The sequence below is a fragment of the Sphaerodactylus townsendi genome, linkage group LG07, assembly GCF_021028975.2.
Source record: "Sphaerodactylus townsendi isolate TG3544 linkage group LG07, MPM_Stown_v2.3, whole genome shotgun sequence".
Classification (NCBI taxonomy): domain Eukaryota; kingdom Metazoa; phylum Chordata; class Lepidosauria; order Squamata; family Sphaerodactylidae; genus Sphaerodactylus; species Sphaerodactylus townsendi.
The window spans coordinates 95,974,402-96,000,948 of NC_059431.1; the positions used below are offsets into that span (position 1 = coordinate 95,974,402).

Genomic DNA, 26,547 nt, shown 5'->3' on the forward strand with positions numbered 1-26,547 from the left:
GACCCCGTAGTCACCACGGCTCACAGGGAACACTGAATGATACCAAAGTGGGTGGGATCAGAAAAGAGCTGGGCTTTCAGGTCCCCATGGCATCCAACCAGGCTTTACGGCATCCTTTCCAAAAACACTGTAGTAAAGCAGAGTAAGGAAAGGTGGTGGCAAAACCAGAAAATGCTTGCATGGACCAAGGGTCTGTGGGGAAGCAGGGAGTAAATCCTGTGTCGCACTTCCACCCATACCAGATGGAAACAGTAGGGAGAAAGTGACTTGGGACTGAGCAGCGCGGAGCCACCATGTGCTGAACAATGTCGAACAGAATACATACTGTGAAAGCAGGAGACTCCCCGTTGCTTTTATAATTCCACTCCTGAAAAAATATATTCACTTTGGCAATTCCATTCCTAGTAATGAAAGAGGGTTGAGTGAACCTAGCTTTGCAAAGATGGGCACCTTCAACTCTGCCCCACGTGATTTCTCCCCACAATGAACTTCTGTCCCTTCCACATTTTCAGCTTGCAGCCTATTCAGAACTTGCCGTAGCCCATGTCTGTGTCAAAGTTGCACATGCCACACTGTAGCACAGCCAAACTTTGCAAACAGTAAGAGTATGAGCCCAGAAGCCCTATACAAAATTCCTAGCTGATCTGCTTCTTCTGCAGAAAACAAATTCATCTTTTTGCTAGTTCATTTCATCAGTCTTACAGGCCTCCACCATTTGAGAAATATTTTATATCCCTTGCCATCAAATGGAAGTTGGGTGGTCTAGGAAGCCAGCCCCACACGGTACCTCTGATGGGCTTCCGAGCACTTGCTTTCTTCTTCTGCTAAGATCGCTTTTCTTCACAATGTACAGAACCAGTCCTGATGTACCTCTATCTTACTGGAACAGGACTGCTTTGGATAAGCCCTAGAGGCATTACTTTCAGGCTTCAGGGAGCATCTATTTGGATACAGCTGTCTCTACCGTAAAAGGGTGCTCAGTTTGGAACATCCTAACATTTTGTGGTGCTTCCCAACATTCTGTGATAGGTTCCAACCATGGTAAACCATTTTGTGACTGGCCCCAACCTTGCTAAGCTGTTTTGTGATTGATCCCATTGCCATGGCAGCCATATTATTATGGCACCCCCTGCTACCTGTTCTCTAAATACCAAACGTACCCACAGGCTCAGCAAGATCAGGGATCCTGTGACTGAATCCTAGCTCCCAGGGCCTCCTCATCCCTCACAGTGAATCCGGAGCAAATCAGGAGGCAGAGGCACATGGTACACAGTTTTCTGTGGGAAAACCAGCTCTAGAAAGTGCCTGGAGGGTAGTTCTTTGAAAGGAGTCCCACATCAGTCTCCTGCACACAGTGATCAGGAGTTCCATAGCAGTAGCCCGCCATGCTAGTTTTCAATGTCCTTTTCACTTGGGGGACTTACTTTTGAGTATGTTCTAGGTGGGAACCCATGTTGGTCTCTTGTAGAAATGCAAGATTTGAGTCCAGTAGCACCTTAAAGACCAACAAGATTTCCAGAGTATAAGACCTTAAGGGTCAAATTTCCCTTCACCAGATATGCCAGATGACTCTCAAAACTGTATTCCCTGGAAATTCTGTCTGCCAAAGACGCTTCTGGACTCAAATCTTCCATGTTTGAATAAATGTGCATTTTGGGGTAGCTTGGCTTATCTAATCCCATCATGTGGTGAAGATCTCAATGTGCACGTTGTGGTGAATCACCATGAGCTTTAAATAACAGGGCTGACGTGTAGAGGCTGACACAGGGAGTCTGAATCCACAATTGTTCACGTAGGGCTCTGATCTTCTGTACTATTTCACCCCAACTTGGACAAAATGTTGAAACCTCCCAAGTTGAACATTTGATTCTGCCTTAGGCCAAGTGGCAATTAGTCCAGCTCGGTATAACATATTCTTTTAACTGAAGAGCCCTGGGCTTGAACCTGGGACCTTTGGCATGCAGAGCAAGAGCTCTCTCAGTGAGCCACTGCCCTTCTTAACATTCTCTGCCTTTGCCACCTGGATTTGTAGGCAAGGCAGACAAAATGAAGTGGCACACAGCAATCAGCTATTCTGAAAAGGATGGAACTCAATTGCTGCAAAAACACATCCAGCCAATCCATTGTGTGTGTGTGTGTGAGAGAGAGAGAGAGCATCAGATGAAAATTGTGTTGCAGAGGTTTATCAGCTATGAGTTTCCTCTACAATACAAGGCTTTCCCTAGTTGGGGCGTTTAGCCTCTGGGCTTCTGTTGGTTATGAGCAACTTGAAATGGAGAAGCAATGGAGGTAAAAATACTTTAAAGAAAAATTCCTTATAGCTACCTGCTGTAGTGACTATCTAAAGATGTTTTATCGTTGGACAAAGTCTCATGACCTTCCCTGTGGTCACTCACCAATCTGTAATTTCTAAGAACAGCTTTTACTGTTCTGGGGAAGAAAGGATTTCCTGTATCACTTCCTCTATTCCATTATTCCTGAACCCCCAACCTTGGTTCCATCAACCTGGCTACAACTGCAAAAAAAGGGATCTATTCTTTGATCCCAGAATCCCCACTGCTGCCTTCTGAGGAGTTGATCACATGGTGAGGTTCCAACCTTGTTCCCTGGCAAGTTTGCATCTATTCCCTGCAATCCCATAGATGGCTTGTATCTGCCTGCTAATGGAATTCTCTCCCTCAAGCCTCCTTTTGAAACTCAAAACCCACATTTTGACTGTAGGTGGAGCTCCTACCTCTTGGATGTGATGTTGTACTTATTCTGCCGAGACAGCATGTGAAAGACCCAGTCCTGGAAAGACAAGGGAGGAGAGAGTTGCACAACAATCAGAAAAGGCAAACACACACAGCTCTGGAACTGGCAGTGTGTTACACCTTAGAGAACAACAAGGTTTTCATGGTATGAGCTTTTGAGGCTTCGTCAGATACAAATTCAAACACCTGTAATCAAGATGTGCTGTTTTTTAAAACGGAAAGAGGGAATTTGGAGTGGACAGGGGAAGGTAGCATTTAATCATTTTCTATGCTCTTATTCCTGCAATGTACCCCCCCCCACACACACACAATGAGTTTTCCTGTAAGAAGCACCCTCTGCTACTTCACTCTAAATTCTCCCCATTTCTAGTTACATTTTAATTTGCAAAACAACCAGGACATAGGTGTATTTGTATGGGACACAGGAAGTCCCTCTGTAATTCCCAGATGTTAGGGTTGCCAATTTCTAGGTAGGACCTAGAGTTCTCCCAGAATTACAATTGATCTCTGGGGTACAGAGATTGGTTCCTCTGGAGGAAATGGGAACTTTGGAAGGTAAAGTTTTATGCCATCACATCCCTGGTGAGTTTCCTGTTTCCCAGAGGCACACCCTCCAAATGGCCAGGATTTTCTGAGGATGGAATTGGTGGTTCTACCCGAAGTAATTTGTGGCTGCTTTCATGCATGCAGAATAATGCACTTTAAACCCACTTTCAATGCACTTTACAGCTGGATTTTACTAAGTGAAACAACAAAATCCACTTGGAGGCAGTAATTAAAGTGCACTGAAAGTGGATTAAAAGTGCATATACAACCAGAAAATATCTCCCCTACCTCAGACACAGGAGAAGGCCAGCGTGAATATCCAGCCGACAGCTGATACTCTGTCACCCTAAAGAAACAGGAGAAGTTTACAGCCACCAAACTGTGGGAAATACCTGCATATCCAGCTCTTTTTAATCCAAATTCTTCTATCTATGTTATTGGTCATTTAGACTAAATTGTGTCCAACCTGTATGGTTAAGCTGGGTAGGTCAGATGTTGGATAAGTCCAACAATGATGCCATCTATGTGCAGCCAGGGGTTTTTCATGATACAAGAATAGAGAAATTCAATACAGTGATAGGCCTCCCAAAAATGTAACGGAACAGCATTGCCGGACTTATTAAGAATGTTTGGAATTATGAGATAGGCCCACAACCAAAGTTTGGAAGGCTCAGCTGATATAACGTATCTAATCTTGCATCTCAACCCTGTTTTGCTTCATTTTATTGACTACTTTCTTCCTCTGAGCAAGCTCTGTGAAATTTGACCAGCTTCAGGAATGCAACTCCATGAGTTTTGAAACGTACTCACTTGCATGGTTTCCGACATTTGCTGAAACAGTCCAGAAAGCCTGCCTTGAATTCAGCCTGGAGTTTGTAATAACAATAACCTCGGCAGGAGAGAGAGACAGAGAGAGAGATGAACGTACAATGAGTTAGTTGCCCAAGCCGTGTCTACGGAATGAGCAAGCAAAGAGTGAAGGAGCAGGGGTGGAAAATGGATGGGCAAAAGGCCAGCTCTGTCATCTGGACTTACCCCAGCCTGAGTGTTTAGTGTAGTCACAATAAACTGCCCCAGATGGCAATGGGTAGAAGTAATGACCACAGCCACAACGTTCCACCATGATTGTCTGAAAACAGGAACGAATGCAGATCTAGGAGAAGGCAAGGGAGAGCCCTGAGCACACAGAAGAATCACAGTATCCCAGGGAGTCCCCCGTGACAATTCTCGGGTTCACTTGGTGTGGGTCATGTGGTGGAAACAGCATTGGGGAATGAAGATACCTGTTCAGTGTAACGGGACGTGTACAGGTTCTTCACTGGAACGTCGCTCCCGTTTTCAGTGCAGTCACTGTAGCTGCCTCCCAGGCGGTTTGTCGTTTCCTGTCCCAACAATTTGAAACTTATCAATTCCATGTATCTTCCTCCCCTTTCTCCGATTTCCACCTGTCTCTCTTACCGAGTTGCTTTCTTTTGTTTCCTTTTATTTAGTTAGCATACTGCTGGATTTTGGAGCGTGAATTGACAACATGATTGGTCTGAGGTCAGGAACTGTCCAGGTCTCTGTGTGCTCAGCATGTGTGCGTGTGCGCGCATGTGCCATCAAGTTACAGCTGATTTGTGGCAAACCCATAGGGTTTTTAAGGGAAGAGATGTTTGGAGGTGGTTTGCTATTGTCTGCCTCCATGTCATGATCCTGGTAGTCCTTGGAGGTTGCCCATCCAAATTGTAACCAGGGCCAACCCTGCTTAGCTTCTGAGATCTGATGAGAGCCGGCTAGCCTGCAGTTGTCCAGGTGAGGATATATGCTCAGCAACTTCAAGCACTGAGTAGTCTTCTTTTGGCCAATCCCTGCTTCCACAGACAGTAGGACATGGGCTTCAAGGAGAAGCAAGCTGCAGACAATTTTGGTTAGAAGCAAATGACCTGCTGTAGTGTAGGATCCCTAACATAACAGTACTGCATTCTTCACACATCACAAAGTATGCAACTTGAGTCTGAGTAGGGCTGCCGAGCCCCAGATTCTCTGCCCTGAGTTCCTGTTGCCCACCGACACCGTAGCTTCAAGTTTGCAGGGGTGGGGGGACTAGCAGTGTTACTGGTGTAATAGCATCACTTCTGAAGAAAAACTGGAAGTGACGGTGGGTAGCTCTAGGAATTGATGGAAACTCTATGGTAAAAACACAAGAGTTTCTGTCGATTCCTAGAAATACCTGTCACCAATACTGGCTACTGCACACATCACAAAGTACCCAGGTTGGATCTAAGTAGGGTTGCTGAGTGCTCGCCAGACTGTTTCAGGGCACTATGCACAGTTAGGCTGAAGGCTCTTCTTCCAGAGAGCTATGGTCCTGCTCCAAATCATGCACAGGCAAACTGAGAACCTGCAACTCATGTATGATTTTTTATAAAGGGTGGGATGTCAGAGCCAACCTGTGTACTCCATAATGGATATGTGTACATTATCTAAAGTACATGGAGTGGGTAGGGTTTCCATCCTGTGTTTTGAATAACAACCACACCTGACATGCAACTTGTTCACAGTTTCCGTGCCTGCTGTGTTCTATTCAGATTGTGCACCCAGACACCCTTCAACTACCCCCCCCCCACCCTGCTTTCCCAACCTGTAATGTGGCAGGAACTATCTGGCCTACTGGGGAAACCTATCTCTACACTTGTGGATTCCCCCAGCAGACCAAATAACACCCCTCCAGTGTTGCTTCAGGTCAGGAAAATGGGGGGGGGGGAGAGGCCAGATGGTTGATCATTTTCTGCAATCAATAATAGTTTTTTCTCTCCTTGAAAACGACTATAGACAATAAATCAATGATGGTCATGAGGAAGGTTCATGGTGCTGTTTGTTAAACACTAGTTTCATAGAACCGCATAATAATGGAAGTTATTTTATTTTGACCTCTCATGACCTGTAATTGTAGACAATAGACTGCAGAACAAAATGGATTTTGTTGCATCCATATGCTTGTTCTTCCCTGGGTCCAGTGGTGGGATTCAGCAGGTTCGCACCACGTCGGCAGAACCAGTTGTTAAAATGGTGCTTGTAAACAAACAGTTGTTGAATTATTTAAATCTCACCACCGGAACCGGTTGTTAAATTATTTGAACCCTACCACTGCGGGTGGGCCCATAACAAGAGATGTCTCCCCCAACTATGACTGCCATCTTGAGAAATTCCTGGAGATTTGAGAGTGAAGCCTGGCAAAAGCATCATTTGGAGAGTGGGGAGGGAACCTCAGTGGGGCACATTCCATAGAGTCCCCTCTCCAAAACAGCCCTTTTCTCCTAAGAAACTGATGTCGCTCATCTGGAGATCAGTTGTAAATCTGAGTGATTTCCAGGCTGCACCTGGAGTTTGGTATCCTGCCATGCATGCTGAATCTCTAACCGTCTCCGCCTTACCTTTCTCATACTGATGGAGGTTTCCATGCCAGGACGCACATTAAACCCCCCCTCGTCCATGAAAGCTGGCTCATTCTGAGCATGGACCATCACTCGGGCTCCTGTTACCGTGGAGAGGAGAGGGATAAAGTCATTCTGCTCTGTTCGGACAACTAGAGAGAGGCCTGCAGAGATGGGGAGAGCACAAGAAAATGGTTAGAAGAGGGAGGATATGAAAAGAGTGTGAGGAGGTGAGGTAAGGGAAGTAGACTTAAGGATGGCAAGAGATTAAGGACTGGGCTTGTAGGGATTTCAGAGCCAAATCTTAGCTGAGTCAAAAAGTCCTCTGAGAGTTACCTCCTACTGCCGAGGTTCAGATTCAATAAAGGCAGCTTTCTGTACTAGGTAGTACAGAAAGGGGTCGTCTATAGGGTTGCTAACCTCCATCTAGGACCTGGAATTCTCCTGGGTAATCATCTTGGTTTGCAGCAAAACAGCTCAATTGGAACCCAGTACCACCTTAGAGATCATAAACTTCGATATGAAGAGAAGAGGAGGAGTTTGGATTTATACCCCACCTTTCTCTCCTGCAAGGAGACTCAAAGTGGCTTACGAACTCCTTTTCCTTCCTCTCCCCATAACAAATAGGTGGGGTTGAAAGAGCTCTGAATGAACTGTGCCTAGCCCAAGGTCACCTAGAGGAGTGGGGAATCAAATCTGGTTCTCCAGATCAGAGTGCGATTATAGGTATGGGCACCATCTTTTAGTTATGTTTATAAGGCATCAATATTAATATTGGTATATACTTTGTATGTTTCCTTTCAATTTTTACCTTATATTTATTGTATTGTGTGATAGCTGTAAACCGCCCTGAGTCAGGCCCCAGCCAGGAAGGGGTGGAATATAAATCTAATAAAATACAATAAATAAAACAAACAAGGTTTTTGTTGGAAGATGAGCTTCCAAGATCCAAAGCTTCCTTTGTCAGCTAGTTTTGAGTCCAGTAGTACTTTAAAGACCAGCTTGATTTTTAAGGTATGAGCTTACAAGAGTCCAGACTCCCATTGGATCTGACAATCTGGATTCCAAATCCGGATGACTACCCAGGTGAACACACTCACCTGTAGCCTAAAGAGCAACCCTCAAACAGTTTTCCCACCTCATTTGCATGAACTGGTGGTGGCCATCAAGTTGCACCTGACTTATGGTAACTCCATAGGGTTTTCAGGGCAAGAGATGCTCTGAGGTAGGTGGTTAGGCATTGACGACCTCTGCATAGCAACCCTGGGATTTTTGGGTGGTCTCCCATCCAAATACTTACCAAGTCCAACCCTGCTTAGCTTCTGAAATCTAATGAGATCAGGCTAGTCTATGCCATCCAGGTCAGGATTTGTGTAGGCAAATGGGACCCTTGTTGGTACAGGAGAGGGGCTGCAGACCACACATTTTAAAGAGAACCCCAATGAATTTTTAAAAAAATCTGAGGGGCCTCTCTAGCATCTGCTACTTGCACATTGGGTGCAGATTTTAAAAAGTGTCATGGGCTGGAGCAGCTTTTTGTGGCATCCCTTACTACTCAACGTTCACCTGCTCACCATTATTGATCCCAGGCAGAGAAGACATCCAGAGAGTGCTATTATTGTTATTGAAGGTGTAGCAGTTCCCATAAATGGGGTGGTGGAAATGTGTGTAATTCCTGAGAGAAAAGATACAAAACATCCTGGTCAATCACAGTCTTTACCTTTTTACCTCCAAATACAAACCAGAGCTGGCCTTGCTTAGCTTCCGAGATCTGACAAGATCAAGCTAGTTATCTAGGTAAGTGCATTGCTTAACGTACACTCTGAAAAAGAGCTCTGTTGGATTAAAATATTGGCTCAGTAGCCCCATTCACTTGACCTTCAAACACTTACTGAAGTGCACTTGTGACAGGTGAACCTTGCAAGAGACTATTTATTCCAGGAAACCCATTGTGGGTTCCTCCTGTTCCCAGAGAAGTGCTTCTCACAGAAGATGAGTGACACTGGCAGATGCAGGAAAGAGGTCAAGGTAACATCCTCAAGCTGTGTCTAAACCATAAACAAGGTATCAGCCGCATCAGGTGCAGATCTGCATGGCTTAAAAGTCATTCTAATTGAACAAGGATCAACAGTATTCAAGCACTGAATCAAAACAAACCCAAGTGTCAGAAGCAGGTGGGCTTGGGAGGAAAAAGAGGAGTAAATAAGTTGTGAAAGGAAGGTAAGTTGATGAAGGTAAGGTTACGCAAGATGAGTTGTCAAAGAACTCAAAACAGCCACTGGAAACAACAGTGGCTTGACTGGAGGCCAAGCTGACTCAGTGCAACCACGATTCCGTGGCAGTGGCATTTGCTGCCTACAAAAATAGGTCTACCCAATGTGGCTAACTAACACTGATGGCCTGATTCGTCATGACCTTGGGCTGCGGCTCAGTAGTAAAGCATCTGCATCCCGAAAGTCCCAAGTTCAATTCCTGCCATACCCTGCCTTTCTCAACTGTGAGAAGTCTCAAAGCATCTTACAAACTCCTTCCCTTCCCACAACAAACACCTTGTGAGGTAGGGCTGACAGAATAGTGAAAGAACTGTGACTAGCCCAGGGGCACCCAGCAGGCTTCATGTGGAGGAGTGGAAAATCCAACCTGGTTCTCTAAATTAGAGTCTGTCGCTCATGTGGAGGAGTGGGGAATCAAGCCTGGTTCTCATGCCCAGGTTATTCTTGAGGTAGTGGAATAATGGTTTTCCTAGAACACTCTTTCTCAGGACATACATGATTCCAACAGAGCTGAGATGGTTGATTATTCTTTTAAAAATTCACATTGACAAAAAAAATGTATCAGCTTTGTGCCTAATGTTTACCATTCCTGTCCCCAAGAATCTCAATCCAGGTACACTAACCAAGAGTTTCTATAGGCCCCTTTAGAACACTTTACGAAGACTTTGACATTCCTGTGTGGGTGGGGCAGGGGGTTGGGGAATAAGCTTGTCATTTTGCCCACTCACGTGGATTACACTGCTGCCCTTGGTTCCATTCTCTCAGCCTCAAGCAACCAAGGAGTGGGAGATGAGTGATGCTCTAGGATTTTTCCCATGTTCCTATGGTCTTTACTGGCAAGAGTAGGAGAAATTCCTGGGGAGCCTTGGATAATTCACAGGCTCTCAGCCTAACCTACTGCACAGGGTTGTTCTGAAGATAAAATGGAGATGAGGAAAATGATGTGAGCCACTTCAGGTCAACATTGGGGAGCAAAGTGATGTATAAATGAAGTAAATAAATAAGCCATAGTGGGGAATGCCTTGGAAATGAACTGGTAGCACTTAGGCTGAGAGAACAGTGAGAGACAGGCAGGATTTCGAGAGTTCAGCATCAGACCACTGAACAATTCCCTCTCCCTCCTTTTCTTTGTTCTCATGCTCCCTATATCCATTTCCTTTCCTCATCCATTCTTCTCTCCCTGGAAATAAAACTTACCTATAAACATCTGAAGACATGAAGACATTATGAGAGTATAAAAAAGTTAATATGCCTGATAAAGTTGGAATGATCAGACTGTGGTTAGAATAAGTGGAGTTTTAAAACATTTGCCCAAATGACATTGTAGTGACGATGAATACCCTGATGTGAGATATTGATTTTAATACTAAAAAACCCCAATCCCCCTACTGGGAAAGTGCACGCATTTAGCCAAACATGGTGGTGGGGAGAATATTATCAATCACAACTGACTTATGGAAATCCTGTAGGTTTTTCAAAGAATGCTTTTGCACAGGGCTGACCCTACTTAGTTTACAAGATGGTTTGGCTAGCCTGGATCACACAAGTCAGGGCAGCTAAATACTCCGTCCCCCTCATTCACCCTTCTTTTCAGTCATCGTTCAGAGCAAGCTGCAAAATTGGGTGAAAGCATTAACCCATTCAGAGCGACAAAAGTTGTTTTATGGATAAAACTGCATTCTTCATATCTGAGATCACAAATCTGATTGGCTGCATTATGCAATCTTTTGTCAACAGAAAGAGAAGAGAGGAATGTAGATTGTGCTGCTGATCCCCATTTTTTAAAAAAACTGGTGTAAGTCTGCATAGGATTGCCCTGCTAAGCAAATAACTTATCACTGGTTTTAAAAAATGGTTTACAGTGATAATGTGAGCCACATTGAGCAACTGTGGGAAAGGCAGAACATTAATCTTTTCAATCCATAAAACAACATTCTGTAAACCCGACTGGAGCGGAAGATAACTGGGCCCCATAACAGTTCTTTGGGGACTCACGCTTTGTTGCACGATGCCTCGTTGAAACGGCAGGCATAGATGAAGCTCTCAAAGTTGGATTCATCTAGGTCCTTGGTGGCAGGGATCCGGGCCAGGATGTTGATATAATGGAAGCTGTACCACTCTCGCACAGCGTCCACACCTGACGAGTACATTTGGTGGAAACAGTCAGTCTTGTTTTCATTCCACTGCAAAGGGAATGAACAATCATGTCAGGCCACCCCAAGACAAAGGTGGAAACCGAGACCTTCCTTTTGCCAGGACAAGCAAGGGGAGGAATGATAGAGGTCTATAGAATTGTGCATGGTGGAAAGAGAATGGACAGGGATAAGCTTTTCTTCTCTCTTAATACCAGAACCCTGGGGTCATCCACTGAGCCTGAAGGGCGGGAGATTCAGGAGAGACCAAAGGGAATTCTTCTTCACACAATGCATGGTTAAATGGTGGAACTTGCTGCCAAGGATGTGGTGATGGTTGCCAACTAAGAAGTCTTTAAAAGTGGAGTGGAAAAATATGTGGAAGATGGAGTTATCAATGGCTGCTAGTCATGATGGACGACCTCCATTGGCTGTGAATTCCACATTTTAATCTCTCATAGCGTAAAGACGTGTTTCCTTTGCCAGGACGCCCTGGTTATTTGGTCCAACCATCCAAGTGTCTGCTAGGGCAGCACAGTGGAGCTCAGCTTGTTCTTAGCTGTTAGTAATGGTGGTGCGCATCACAATCTGGACCTCCACTGCCATTGACTGGGTCCAAGGTCGCTCAGCTTGGCCTCAACAGGCGGCCACGTGTGTCCAGGAGGTGGACTCACAGGATGGTTGCTGCAGCTTACCATCAGTCACACAATGAAGATCCCTGTGCATTTGCTGCCAAAGTAACATTTTCAAAAATCTGCCAATCAAATCTCCAATAGTGAGTCAGAAATTTCTTTGGGCAAAAGTCCCACCTGGCCATATTTACTTTCTAACAGCACTTGGCTGGTGGATGCCATGGCATCGATGGGCACTGCATTAGGGACCCCTGCCCTACCACCCCAAATAAACCATATTAACCCATGACCAGGGCCCCTAGCCTTTCAGGTACTTTGGATCACCTCTGGTATTTCAATCTTTCACCCCATCACAGCTGGTCCCAACAGCTCATGGGAAATTTGAACATATGTGATCAAGGTCACGATTAGACTATTGCTCATTGAGGTGTAATAAGGGAGGACACAGCATGACATCAAAACCCTGACACTACTGCTATTAGCCCACTGTCTCCTTCTACTGACTCAAAACAAACCCCAGTTGACTACAAGTGTGCCTTGCAACTTCTCAGTTTTTTAATATAATGGGTGCTTGTTCAGCATGTGGCTGTATGAAAAGGGATCGTAGGGAATTCTATAAAATTCCACAGGTAAGTGGAGACGTTTACAACAATAAACATTTCATAGAAATGGACTAAAATAGGTGGAAGAATAGATATGAATTGAAATGAATCTCCCACCTTTTATTACTCTTGCCTGAATATGGGAATTAGGGACGAAATATTGGAATTATTGGGAATATAGGGAATATTGGCATTACTGACAAAAAAGGAACTGGTAAGCAATATGGCATTAAAGTAATACATGCATGTGAATACACACACATATATACATGTATGCACACAAACATATATTCAAACAGAGGTGGGATCCAGCAGGTTCTCACAGGTTCCCGAGAGTAGGTTACTAATTATTTGTGTGTGCCGAGAGGGGATTACTAATTGGTGATTTTGCCACGTGATTTTTGCTTTAGTTACGCCCCTCCTCTCAGCAGTAGTGTGCAGAACTTGAAGCAGTCTAGCAGGAGGTGCACCGGCGTGCATGGCAGCCTGCGCCTGCGTGCATTTGTTTCCCGCTCAAGGACCGGCGCAGAGGCTGCGTCCTTGCCACAGCCCAGCCCAGGAATGCCCCATCCCCGAATGCCCGGCCACGCCCCCGTCATACCCAGCCCAGCCCCATTGGTGCTACGCCACAGTTTGAATCCCACCACCATGGGAACCTGTTACTAAAAATTTTGGATCCCACCACTGTACATACATATATAGTATACTTATGACAGTATATATTTGGATAAATACAAATGTACAAGTATTGCTACAGCACTAAGTGCAAAGTCCTTTAACCTAGAGGACTGGTAACAGTGCCACAGCAAAAAGGAACCCCTGATGGGCCCCTGTTCACTGCAGGGCCCCTTGACTTCAGCCTAGTCAGCCTTATGGATAATACGGCCTTGACCTCAAACAGTGAAAGGTGTGCTGACTTCAGGTTGACGGGAAAGCAGGATTTTGTGAGTTGCCATTTGGTGAATCAGGGGCCTGAATGCCCTTCTCAGCCCTCATCCTTTCCTAGCACCAGCAAAAACACTACACAGAGCAAGACTCATGGGTGGAAGAGATACGAGACAGAAATGGAGGGAGTGGAGATGCATCTGGAGTGGGAGCTGAAGGGGGAGGGAAGCTTCCTTACCAGGATGAAGCCAATTCGCCAGTCGTTCATGCCCACTTCGGGATTGTTATCCTCCATGCTGCCTTGACTGTCCCGTTTCTGTCTACGCAGTGGGTGACGCTGGATTTGGTGATATAGGCTTCTGGATCTACGTTTCCTACCAGTCTGGCTCATACGTTTTTTTTGTCCCAGTGGCATGTTGTATTTGTACATATCCATCAGTGTCCGGTGGGTGATGCGATCCAGGTCTTCCAGATCATGCTGGAGAGCACTGTACCTAAAAGATGGAAAGACGGGCTTGCCAGGTTCACATTTCTACAGGTGGATCCTGCTTCAAGGATAGACTTCAGGGGCATCCAACCTTGTTGAACACATAGACAATTTTGGAATTTGGAGAACAAGTAGTGGGCACCATAACAAAACTTCTACCACAGTTGCAGAATCAGTCACAACATGGTTACCATGGTTGGTGCCAATCACAAAATGCTGGGAAGTTCCACAAAAATATTAAGATGTTCCAAACCAATTATCCCACAGAGAGAGCTGTTCCCAATGGTTTGTTTCCTGTAGACCCTAAAATCATACTCTCTGGGCTCTTCTAAAGCATTTCCAGTTCCAGTGAGCCAGGGGAAAGTCAGGATTGGTTCCTTGCTTTGGGGAAGAGATATTTCAGGGAAGGAGCAAGTAGCACCAGAATACACAGTGGTGTGCACCATATCATCCACAGACACCATATTGGAGACCATACCTGGGCAGAAGGTAGACTGTAGTCCATCTGTGGACTACTGGCCAATTCCTGATAAACAGCCTCTTGCAAACTGCTGAACAAGATGATGATAAAGAAGAAGAGTTTGGATTTATATCCCCCTTTCTCTCCTGTATGAAGACTCAAAGATGTTTACAAACTCCTTTCCCTTCCCACAACAGAAACCTTGTGAGGCAGGTGAGGTTGAGAGCAGAGGTGGGATCCAGCAGGTTCTCACAGGTTCCCGAGAGTAGGTTACTAATTATTTGTGTGTGCGGAGAGGGGGATACTAATTGGTGATTTTGCCACGTGATTTTTGCCTTAGTTAAGCCCCTCCTCTCAGCAGTAGCGCACAGAACTTGAAGCAGTCTAGCAGGAGGTGCACCGACGTGCGTGGCAGCCTGCGCTTGCATGTATTTGTTTCCCACCCAAGGACCGGCATAGTGGCTGCGTCCTTGCCACAGTCCCGCTCAAGAATGCCGCGTCCCCAGAATGCCCAGCCCTGCCCCCGTCATGCCCCGCCCAGCCCCATTGGCGTTACGCCACAGTTTGAATCCCACCACCATGGGAACCTGTTACTAAAATTTTTGGATCCCACCACTGGTTGAGAGAGTTCTGAGAGAACTGTGACTAGCCCAAGGTCACCCAGCAGGCTTCATGAATGGAAGTGGGATAACAAACCCAGCTCACTAGATTAGAGTCCACCACTCCTTACCACTACACCACAGCTGCCATTCAGTCATAAATCACTGAACTCATCCATCCAGTTCTTTCTTTCTTACTCTAGAGATTTACATTTTAACCCACAGCAACATACGTATAAATCCACACATTAAATCAGAAATTAAACACACACACTGTGGCCTTTTCTGCACAACCAAAATAAATCGTTTTGAGGCAGGAAATGTCTTTTCTCTCAGCCTTCTGGTTCCAAGCTTGTTTTGCTGGTTGGGTTTTGTTTCCCTTCAGTTTGTTGGTTTTGAAAATCAAAGGCACATCAGCTAAACACATGGATTCTTGCAGGGACAAAAGTAGACCATGCAAGATTCAAATCACCCCCGCTGTACACCACCTCACTGGACTTACCGGTAGGGATTGAGGGTACACAGTGTGACGGCTGGAAAGGTAAGTCTATCGGAGTTGAGGTTCAAGTTCAGGTTGACGGGAAAGCTAAAGTAATCACCATAGATTATTCCAAACTGCCAGTACATAAGACCAAAGGTAAGGAAGAAGAGAACCGACCAGAAGGCAGTCTTCATCTTGTTCCTCTTAGAGCAAACCAGCCGGATGGCCCCATGGATGGTTGTGTTGTTGCAAAAGAACTGGAATAGCTCTTGGTAGGATCTGAAGAATCCAATGAGGCCTTCATTGTCATCCTCTTCCTCTTCTTCTGCCTCTGCCTGCTCCTGAACTTTTGGTTCCTTCGTCTCCATCTTGGATGGCTCAGCCGTCTTGCCCTCTGGCTGTTTTGCAGACTTCATGGTTGCAGGTATTGCTAAAGCAAATATTCAGAAACACTTTGAGTTCACATGAGTTTCCAGTGTCAACATTCAGGTTCTCGGCATGAAATTCCAGATTCAAAATGTAAATTCGCATGCCAAATGTGACAGCATTTGAAACTGGAGTGCCATGACACGCCTTCATGTATTTAGGTGATTTGATGCTGCTTCTTTAGAATCTACAATTCTGCTCAAGGTGACTTACTAACAAAAACAATATCATCAATTCATAATGAATTATCAACGTAAAATAAACTACTCATTAAAAAACAAACTAGGGATATAAAAACAGCATAGAATGTTCATTAAAAAGACCAGATGCAGACCATTAAAAAAGCTTAAAATATAACACCCCTTAATTAAAAGATTGGGTAAAAGGAAACATTTTGTCCTGTCTGATAGGTGCCAGGGGAATCTCAAGGGGGAGTGTGTTCCAAGTGTGAGGAGCCACCACTGAAAATGTCCTCTCTGTAGTCACCACTCATCTCATCTTTGAAGGTGTGGTCACAGAAAACAGAGTTTAGAAGACAGAGCTTAACTGGTAGACTGAACTGTATGGATGGTATTTCAGGTGGGGTGCTGTGTGGTTTCCGGGCTGTATGGCCATGTTCTAGCATCATTCTCTCCTGACATTTCGCCTGCATCTGTGGCTGGCATCTTCAGAGGATCTGATGGTATTTCAGGTGTCCTGGTCCTAAACTATTGAGGACATAGAGGTAAGAACTAGACCTTTGAATTGGGCCTGGCAACAGTTGAGGTCAAGGTGAAGAAGAAGAGGACTGACAAGAAGGTAGTCATCATCATTGCCAATCTCATATATAGTTTTATGGAGGAGAAGTCGATCTATGGCTACCAATCTTGATCCTCCTTGATCCTCCTTGATCTCAGATTGCAAATGCCTTAGCAGACCAGGTGCTTGGGAGCAACAGCCGCACAAAGCCATTGCTTTCACATCCTGCATGTGAGCTCCCAAAGGCACCTGGTGGGCCACTGCGAGTAGCAGAGGGCTGGACTAGATGGACTCTGGTCTGATCCAGTTACGTACAAATGTGCTGTCAAGTCACAGCTGTTTTAAGTTGATACCAGCAAGGGGCTTTCGAGGCAAGCGAGAAGCTGAGGTGGTTCACCATTGCCCTTCTCTACAGAGTCTTCCTTGATGGTACCAACCCTGCACAGATTCTGAGATCTGATGAAATCAGGCTATATTATCATGCCAACTTCCCTCCCTGCTGGTGGAAAGGAAAGCAATTTTTGCAGACTGCTCCTCCCTGTTGCAGACCTCCCAAATCCCTCCCCATTCTTCCTAATCCTCAGGAGCATCATTTTGAGGGGCATTTTGGGGTTCAGTGAGAGGAAAAATAGTTGAGCTGTACTGATCGAAATCCATCAGCGGTAATTTCCAGCAAGAATCACAGAAAAAGAATCTACAGAAGAATCTACAGAAAAAGACTTAAAACATAAATATGTCCTTCTGAGGCAGGGTAATAAGAATACTCAAACATGCATCAGTTGAGTTGACATCCTGTTTGGAAGTTAAAAAATATGGACCTGATTTATTGATGGATTTATCCCACACCCATTAAGACTGTTCGGCAGGTGCTAGTGTGATGTAGTAGTTAAGAGCCATGGACTCTAATCTGGTGAACCGGATTTGTTTCCTCGCTCCTTCACATGAAGCCTGCTGGGTGACCTTGGGCTATTCACAGTTCTCTCTGAACTCTCTCAACCCCTCCCACCTTACAAGGTGTCTGTTGTGGGGAGAGGAAGGGAAGGAGTTTGTAAGTAGTTTTGAGACTCCTTACAGTTGAAAAAAGCAGGTTATAAATCCAAACTCTTCTTCTTCCTCAAATTTCTTCCAAACAGAACAGCACAATTGACTTTTATTGCAAGTGTGCTGTCACACAGCTGAGGGACATTCTATCTCCCTCCCGCCCCTGCCCCCGCCCCCGCCCCGTGCTGATGCTGAGTTCAGCAGGTAGTGTTTCCAAAAGTCAGTTAAATTGGTCACCAATCATAGAAATTAGTCATAAACAAAGTCTGCGTTTAAAAGCATCCTACCATTCATGGTTCCTTGAAGCTGTTCCTAGCAACATTAACAGCTGCCAATCTCTTTCGATCTGCAGCATTTTGTGCCTGCACAGTATTGCAAAAATCCTGACATGAACCGGTTCAGTGAGTGTTCAATTTGTTCAGTGATTGGCCCTCATCTGATCGCTGTGGTCAAACACAGTAGGTGTGACGGTCAAAAATATCCACCACCTTTAAGGGGTAATACGATAGGGCTGCCAGCTGTAGGTTGGGAAATTCCTGGAGATTTGGAATTGAGGTTGGAGTTTAGAAGGGGAGGGACTTCAGCAGGGTACAGTCCCATAGAGTCCACCCTCTAAAGCAGTCACCTTCTGTAGATGGAGTGATTTCTCTTGTCTGGAAATTAGTTGGAATTCTGGGAGATCATCAGATTCCTCCTGGAGATTAGCAGCCCTACAACACAAACTAGTAGAATCTTTAGCCTTTGGGTCAGCCCTGCAGGAGGGACTCTGAAGATGGTGAAAAATCACATCACTTGGTTAATCCAGGTCAGTGGAGGGTTGCCAGCTTTAGGTTTAGGAAATTCCTGGAGATTTGATGGCACAGCCTAAGGAGGCTGGGATTTGGGGAGAGGAGGGACTTCAAGAAGAAGAAAAAGAAGAAAAAGAAGAAAAAGAAGAAAAAGAAGAAAAGGAGGAGGAGGAGGAGGAGGAGGAGGATTTATATCCCCCTTTCTCTCCTGCAGGAGACTCAAAGGGGCTTACAATCTCCTTGCCCCCCCCCCCAACAAACACCCTGTGATGTAGGTGGGGCTGAGAGAGCTCAGAAGAACTGTGACTAGCCCAAGGTCACCCAGCTGGTGTGTGTGGCAGTGCACAGGCTAATCTGAACTCCCCAGATAAGCCTCCACAGTTCAGGCGGCAGAGCGGGGAATCAAACCCGGTTCCTCCAGATTAGGGTACACCTGCTCTTAACCACTACGCCACTGCTGCTCCTTCAGCAGGTATAATGCCATAAAGTCCACCTTCCAAAGCAGTATTTTCTCCAGGAGAACTGACTTCTGTTGCCTGGAGATCAGTTACAATTCTGGGAAATCTCCAGGTCCCCCACCTGCGGTCTGACAGCCCAAAGTCAGCAGCACAGAAAATGGGTAATCATCACCACTAGGAGAGAAGCAGTAAATTAGGCTGTTTCCAGCCTGTGCAGCATGAAATGATCAGATCTTGAAAGCTAAGCAGGGTCAGTACTTGGATAGGAGACCACCAAATACTCTGCAGAGGAAGGCAATGACCAACCACCTCTCATTCTCACTTGCCTTCAAAGCCCTTTGTTGGGGTGGCTATAAATCGCCTGTACCTTGATGGCATTTTGCATGCACACACACACACTTCTCATCTGAATCTCTCTGTTCTTTAGCATAGTCAGATGTCAATGAAAGTGTTGCTGTAGAATGGGAAGAGGCCAGACATTAGAAAAAAAGGCATCAAGGATGAGAGAGTAGAAAGATGGAATATAACTAACAAAACAAATGGGGCCAGGGGCCTGAATAAAAGTGCATTCCTATAGGGCAGCAGCAGTGGCATATCTAGGGTATGGTAGCCTGGACACGTGCCCCAGGTGCCACTTGAAGGGGGTGCCCATTTCTATGCTGCCTGTCCACATGGGCCTGGGGTGGCTTGCAGAATTTAAACAAAAACATACAATAGAAACCCAACACCAGTCATCCTGGCACCTCGTAAAATGAGGGATAAAAACACCGATCCTTTCTGCACAATCCTTTTGAAATGTTTTCAGGCAGGAAATAAAATGCTTCCTCCATGGAATTCAGCATTGTTTTTTCCCCCTTTGGTTCAAAAAATGTTTTATTTCTAGTTTGGAAAGGTTTGATCTGAACTCTGCTTTTCCGCCAGGCATTTCCATCTAGCCAGCCGGCCTAATCAGTGCTAACATTGGCCTCCCATGGGGGGGGGGGGGGGGGGGGTTTTTGCCATTTGTGGTTGTTTTTAAATATTTTTAACCATTATTTTACTGGCTGTTTTATCTGTGTTAAATGTATTGTTGTGTTGCCCTGAGCCCTTCTTGGGAAGGGCGGGATACAAATAAACAAACAAACGAATGAACGAACGAACGAACGAACAAACAAACAAACACACACACACACACACACACACGCACGCACGCACACACACACACAAACAGACAGCTGCCCTGATGTCATTGCACTGATTAGTAGAACTACAGGCTCTACGTAGTTCTGTTGGAGAGTTACAAATCGACAGGAGGGACACACAAGACCTGGGAAGAGGGTTCATTTAGCCCCAGGAATTCCTTGTAACAAAACATATGTTATGATTAGGAGCTAGGGAGGTACAATTCTAAGCTTGGCATTATTCATGTTATACACATTGTAAGAGAAATGAGGAAAATAATGCATCAATTTTAGGGTAACAGATTTATAGGAAATGTGGCAAGATACAAGCTAGTTTCTAACAGCCCAGTCCAATACCTCAGATATGTTAGTAACCATTAGTTACAATGTTAATTATAAGTTGCATTAATATTATCTGGTACTTCTATGTAGTATTTCCCTGTTAACTGCAGAATGACTACAACCATACAGTGTGTACAACTCTGGCAAGAAACCCAGATCCAGGATGGAGGCCAACATGTTAAGAGGGTTACAGGAGCATGAATGGGTAGAACCTGGAGACCTCCCAGAATTACAACTGAGGTCCAGATGACAGAGATCAGTTCTTCTGAAGAAAACGGATGCCCTGGAGGTGGACTCTCTGGCATTATCTCACTGAGACCCCTCCCCTCCCCAAACCATGCCCTCCTCAGGCCCCAACCCCAAATCTCCAGGAATGTTCCCATCTGGAGCTGGCAACCCTAAACATGAGAATAGAACCCCGAACAAACAATGTGCGTTGCAACATGTTTGCCAAATAAAGTCCATTGTTTTCTATGAACCGTTCTTTCTTTGATTAGTAATTCAGAACTAGTCCCTCCCCACCCTGGAGAAATCTGGATCACAGCCACAGGGGAATTTCCTGCTGATGTGGCCGGTAAGCGTGTGAAAGAATTACATAGTAGGTCTCTCGTTGGAGGACTTATGCACACTTCATTGGACATGAAGGGCAGCACATCTTTTTGCACCAGTAATATAGAAGGGCCGGCAACACAATTAATACCATTGCTTCTAGGAGCCCCAGGGTTGCCAAATTTGGGTTGGGAAATTCCTAGAGATTTGGAGGTGAAGCATGGGGAGAGTGGGGTTTGTGGGTCGGAGGGACATTAGCAGGCTGTAATACCACAGAACAGGATGCCAACCTCCACGCGGGGGCTGGGGGATGTAATGCCCTCAAAAGCAGCCATTTCCCCCAAGAGAACTGATCTCTTTAGGCTGGAGATAAGGTGTAATTGTGGGAGATCACTGGACCCCACCTGGAGATTGGGAACCCTAAACAGCCCTCATCTGGTTCTTGAACAGTATTTATGTTATTTCATTTATAAGTTGATGTCTAGGCTGCCCTTCCCCTGATGGGCTCAAGGCAGCATGCAAGAACAGTCATAACAGAACTGCAAAACGACAACCAGATCCACACAATAAACATATATCCCATAGTGCCCTAACCAGTTCTAAAATAAGAGGGGGAGAATAAAGTGTGGTCAGCTGTGTTAGAATGCTGTTGCTGCCCTCAACCGTAACTCCATCTTGCAGGTCCTGCAGAACTGTGACAAGTCCTGCAGGGTCTGGGTCTTGCTCGACAGCCTTCCACCAGGTCAGGGCCAGAGTCAAAAAAGCTCTGACCCTGGTCAAGGACAGCCAGATATCTTTCAGGGCAGGACCACCAATAAGCTCTTTAGAGTTCTTTAGAGAGTGAAGCACTCCAGGGTGTGTATTTGGAGTGTCTTGGTTCACTTCAGAACAAGGGGTGCTAAAGTGGATGAAACTGGCATTAGTCTGGAAAGGGCAGGATATCCAATTTAATAAAATAAAAATAAACAAATAGTAGTAGAGGAAAATATCTACTGAGCCTGGCCAAGCACAGTATGAAGGAAGAAGAGAAGAAGAAGAGTTTGGATTTATATCCCCCCTTTCTCTCCTGCAGGAGACTCAAAGGGGCTTACAATCTCCTTGCCCTTCCCCCCTCACAACAAACACCCTGTGAGGTAGGGGGGGCTGAGAGAACTCCGAGAAGCTGTGACTAGCCCAAGGTCACCCAGGTGGCATGTTTGGGAGTGTACAGGCTAATCTGAATTCCCCAGATAAGCCTCCACAGCTCAGGCGGCAGAGCTGGGAATCAAACCCGGTTCCTCCAGATTAGATACACGAGCTCTTAACCTCCTACACCACTGCTGCTCTGTATGAAGGAATACTCTGTATAAAGGAATACTCTGTATGAAGGAATACTCTGCTCTGTATGAAGGAATACTCTGTGGCTTTAAGGTTGTCAACCTCCAGGTGGAGTTTGGTGTTCTCCTGGGATTACCTGGATACCTAGACTACCAAAACCAGTTACCTGGATACCTAGACTAGCCTGATACCTAGACCAGTTTCCCTGGAGAAAAAGGTAGCTTCAGGGGGTGGACTTCATAGTATACCATAGATTCCAGGTAACTTGCTCCTCGACAGGCATCCCCTTCAAATCTCAAGGAATTTCCCAGGCTGGGGTGGGCAATCTTACATTTCAGTATGGGTGATGAAGAAAATGGGTTGATTTTGGCACTGTTGGGTGATGTTATGCACTGTTGCAACTTCACAGTTCTGTCTAGAGTGGCCAAGCAGCAGCTGGCAATCAGCTGGCAACCACTGGGAACATGCTAGTGAGTGATGTCACTTCCAGTTTTTGCTGGCATGAGTCCCCTATTTGCAGTTGTTTTCTGCCACCAGCTTTCCAGGTGCTGGTGAGAAACAGTGTGGTTTGGCAGGTGGACCATTATAGTAGGACACCTGCCAAGCCTGTGTCCAACCATGCCATCCAAGGTTGTTTAGAGTTATGGATCAGCAATTATTAGCTGATCTCTAGTCATATTGGGGAGAACGTCCTTGAAGGAGGCACAGCAAAACAACTCGGAGTATCCTTGGATGAGATATAGAATCTTTAACATCCAGGTTCCACTCTGATTATGCTAAAGAAGCCCTCACCTTTGCCATGAGAAAAAGAGTGCTCCTTCAGATGTACCTGGGAATCTACTTAACAGTTGCCTAATGAAGCGTGAGGACCAGAAATGCCCCTGCCTTTGTCTTCTTCTCCCACATAAACGTAAACTCATCCAGTTATTTGTTCATTCAAAACTTGTGCTCCAGCTGAAAAGAACAAAAAAAAAAAGAACAAAAGAAGGTGCAATCCAGCCAGATCTAGGCTCTTGCAATCGGAGAAACTTAAACATGTGGTTAACGCTCCCATGGAACTCAATGGGATTTGAAAAAGTGCCCAGCTTTGAATGGGTTATGTGCCCCAGGTAAACAAACAACCCCCAGACCTAGAGCTTCTCCTTTATTTTGCCCAATCCTGTTTTAAAAATCCTGGCTTCTCTCCCTGCCACCCTAGGACAGTTTTTCATCTACTGCACAAGTTTGAATCTAGGACTGTTAATCTGCAGGCAGGACTGGAGACCTCCCGGAATTGCGACAGATCTCCAGACCACATAGAGCATTTCCCCTGAAGGAAATGAGAGCCAGCGTGGTACAGGGGTTAAGAGCGGCAGACTCTCATCTGGAGAACTGGGTTTGATTCCTTGCTTCTCCACATAAGTGGTGAGCTCTAATTTGGAGAACCAAATCGGATTACCCATTTCTACACATGCAGTCTGCTGGGTGACCTTGGACCAGTCACAGTTTTCTCCTAACTCTCTCAGCTCCACCTACTTCACAAGGTGCCTGTTGTGGGGAGGAGAAGGTGATTTTAAGCCACTTCGAGAAAAGTGGGATATAAAGACAGACTCTTCTTGTGCAGCTGAAATTAGAATGCATAACAGTACAGCAGGGTGACACAAACCAACATTTCTATAATATATTGTTGAAGGCTTTCACGGCCAAATTCAACTGATTGTTGTGGGTTTTCTGGGCTGTGTGGCTGTGGTCTGGTAGATCTTGTTCCTAATGTTTCACCTGCATCTGTGGCTGGCATCTTCAGAGGTGTATCAGAGAGAGGTGTGTTACACACTGTGCCAGTCACCGGACACAGTGTGTAACACACATAACACACTTCTCTCTGTGATACACCTCTGAAGATGCCAGCCACAGATGCAGGTGAAACATTAGGAACAAGATCTACCAGACCACAGCCACACAGCCCGGAAAACCCACCACAACCAATTTCTATAATACTTTTTGTGGACCTTTTAAATCAGGATTTCCTATAAAATGCTGATTTGCGTTTTAAGATTTTTTTCTGGTTTAGACCTTATGTACCATGTTATATGTATAACGTTAATAACTCCGTTTTGGTCTAAATGACCACTTAAATAATACATTATGATATGAACTCTTCTCCTTTAGAGGCTGGACACTTTGGCATCATGTCCCTCCCAAAACTCTGCCCTCCCCAGGCACCTGTCTTTCAAATCTTCAGGAGTCTGGCAACCTCGAGTTGGCTGATGTGGAAAAACTGGGGCAAGGGAAGAGTTATGGGCTTGCCCTTCTCTCCTCTGCTTCAGATGGCCTGCTCCAGAACTTGACAGGTGGGTTTCAACACACCTTTTCACAAGGGTGGATCAGAACATTAAAATGGCCCAAGAGCAAGGGTGCTTGACTCTGGCCTGGCCAGCAGCATTGATGAGGAAGGTAAACTTGCTTGTTGCCTCACCCTGCACTACAACACACGGCCAGGAGCAAGAGTGTGCCCATCATTGATGCTGTTAGTTGGATTGGAGCCAAGCATTACTCGGCTTAGTCTGCTCCTGGATACCAACGATGCTACAGGACAGAAGCCTGCTGGGAAGTTTCCCTGGAAATCCACTCGCCATTCCCCCTTAAGGATGTATCGCTCAGCACTACATCCATCAGTTCTGTTTCCCCCCAGTCAAAATCATGGTGGAGGGCGATGGCGTCGCTGCAACGAAACACACAGAACTGTATCTGTTTCAAAGCTAGCAATCTCTGCTTGGAGGCAAACACTCTCTGGAGGCACAAGGTAGAGTGTCAACCGCAAGAGGAGAGGCTGGGCAAACAATGTGACCAGGGGAGGGGTGCAGGGGATGGAGAAGCAAGACATTCTGTCCTACAGTAACCTACGTCCCATCGTTTCTAAAGCAGGAGCTGTGCCTTGCAACAGAGAGGGACAGGTGCAGGTGGTTGGTGTGTGACCTCATCATCTGAATAGGTCCCAGGAAATGGGGGACTCAAACATTTTGCTAAAGGGGGCAGGTTCCCAGCATGGGCTAAGAAAATGAGGCAGAACACATCTGGTCTTCCAGCAGGCTGCTTGCTTTAAACAATCTAGTACTGTTACCCTTGTGCTACTCAAGAGCCATCTGATAAGCCCAGTTTTTTTGGAGGTGAAACATTTCTTGGCATAGAGGTGAGGAAAGGATGCTTCACCTGATGAATAGCTACCTACCCAGGGTTTTTTTTTGCAGGTGAAGCATTTCTTGGAATGGTGAGGGGAAATGCTTCACCTGATGAACTGCTACCTGCCCAGTTTTTTGGAGGTGAAGCATTTCCTGACATGGAGGTAAGGAAAAGATGCTTCACCTGCTCAATACCTGCCCAAAACTACCTGGTCAATAACTACCTGCCCAGTTTTTTGCAGATGAAGCAGTTTTTTCGCAAGTGAAGCATTTCTTTGCATGGAGATGGGGAAAGGATGCTTCACCTGCTCAATACCTGCCTGTCAGGCTGCTTTTGAAAGCACTGGAGCACAGTTCATAAACCCTCTTTCCCAGCAAGATTTGGAATACCCATCAAATTTATTCAGTCCTTACCTGTTCACTTACCTGATCTTCTTGCTTCTGCAGACCCACATGAATCTCTTCCGTCTTCAGCCCCCACCTCCTCTTACTCAACCTCTTTGAAACATGGTGCTTAAAAGCGGCACAAGAGCTACTAGAGACCAACCTCTTGCATCTTGCCTTTGGGTGAATCTTCTCCCGCTGTCTTTTGTATTCAGGAAAGCCCTTCCTGATCCCTGGGTGGGCTGTTCCCCCAGCAGTGGGGAAGGGGGGGTGTCTCCCCTCCTGCTCAGGTCTTCTCTCTTTTGATCTCAGAAGGCTCTCTCTGCCTTGCTGGCAACTGACTCCCTTTTCCTGAGGGTGAGGATTAAACTGGTTCCTTTCCAGATCAATCTAGCAACCTGTCTTGCTCTGGCCCTGCCTGCCCTCCCCGCCCAGGCGGGGGGCTGGGATGAAAGGAAAGTCTCTTCAGCAGCAGCAGCAGCAGCAACAGTGGCGGTGACTCAATTCACTAGATAATCATTGGGGAGAGGAACAAAAAATTGGGAAAGGTGGAAAAGAGAAGGGAGAGAGGGAGAGAAGTGGCAGGAGAGAGAACTAAGCTTTGTCTCTGCACTGAGAGACTGCCTGGCTGAAGTTGGAAAGGGGGTTTTATGTTATTGAACTACAGGGGCTACTTTTATGGCTTGAGTCCTCATTTTGCATCCTGCCCATGGCATCACTTGCTGCTTCCCTTGCTCCCAGATAGAGGGATGGAAAATTCCTGGAGACTTCAGGGTGGACCCTGGGGACAGCAGGGCTTGGGGAGGGTTGCCAACTCCAGGTTCAGGAATTCCTGGAGATTTGGGGGTGGAGCTTGGGGATGGGATGGAACTTGGTAAGGCCTAATGGCATACAGTCCACCTTCCAAAGCAGCCATTTTC

The 26,547-nt window shown here is 45.8% G+C and overlaps 1 protein-coding gene across 8 annotated transcripts in view; it reads right to left on the bottom strand.

Moving 5' to 3' along the window:
* Positions 1-26,025, bottom strand: part of SCNN1A (sodium channel epithelial 1 subunit alpha) — a 28,889-nt gene extending 2,864 nt beyond the window's left edge. The window contains exons 1-13 of one of the 8 annotated variants that reach the window (XM_048504635.1): positions 25,791-26,024; positions 22,915-23,039; positions 15,288-15,696; positions 13,478-13,733; positions 10,984-11,171; positions 8,290-8,390; positions 6,716-6,879; positions 4,583-4,681; positions 4,335-4,452; positions 4,110-4,188; positions 3,588-3,645; positions 2,735-2,790; positions 326-401 (exon numbers count right to left, since the gene is read on the bottom strand). In XM_048504635.1, the coding sequence (XP_048360592.1) occupies positions 326-401; positions 2,735-2,790; positions 3,588-3,645; positions 4,110-4,188; positions 4,335-4,452; positions 4,583-4,681; positions 6,716-6,879; positions 8,290-8,390; positions 10,984-11,171; positions 13,478-13,733; positions 15,288-15,696; positions 22,915-23,005 (1,695 nt within the window). In that variant the 5' untranslated portion in view covers positions 23,006-23,039; positions 25,791-26,024. Of the gene's footprint in view, positions 1-325; positions 402-2,734; positions 2,791-3,587; positions 3,646-4,109; positions 4,189-4,334; positions 4,453-4,582; positions 4,682-6,715; positions 6,880-8,289; positions 8,391-10,983; positions 11,172-13,477; positions 13,734-15,287; positions 15,697-22,877; positions 23,040-25,657 lie in introns of all 8 variants that reach the window. The other 7 variants (XM_048504639.1, XM_048504637.1, XR_007245150.1 and 4 more) reach the window with 7 other exon arrangements.
* Between the last annotated feature and the right edge of the window lie 522 nt (positions 26,026-26,547).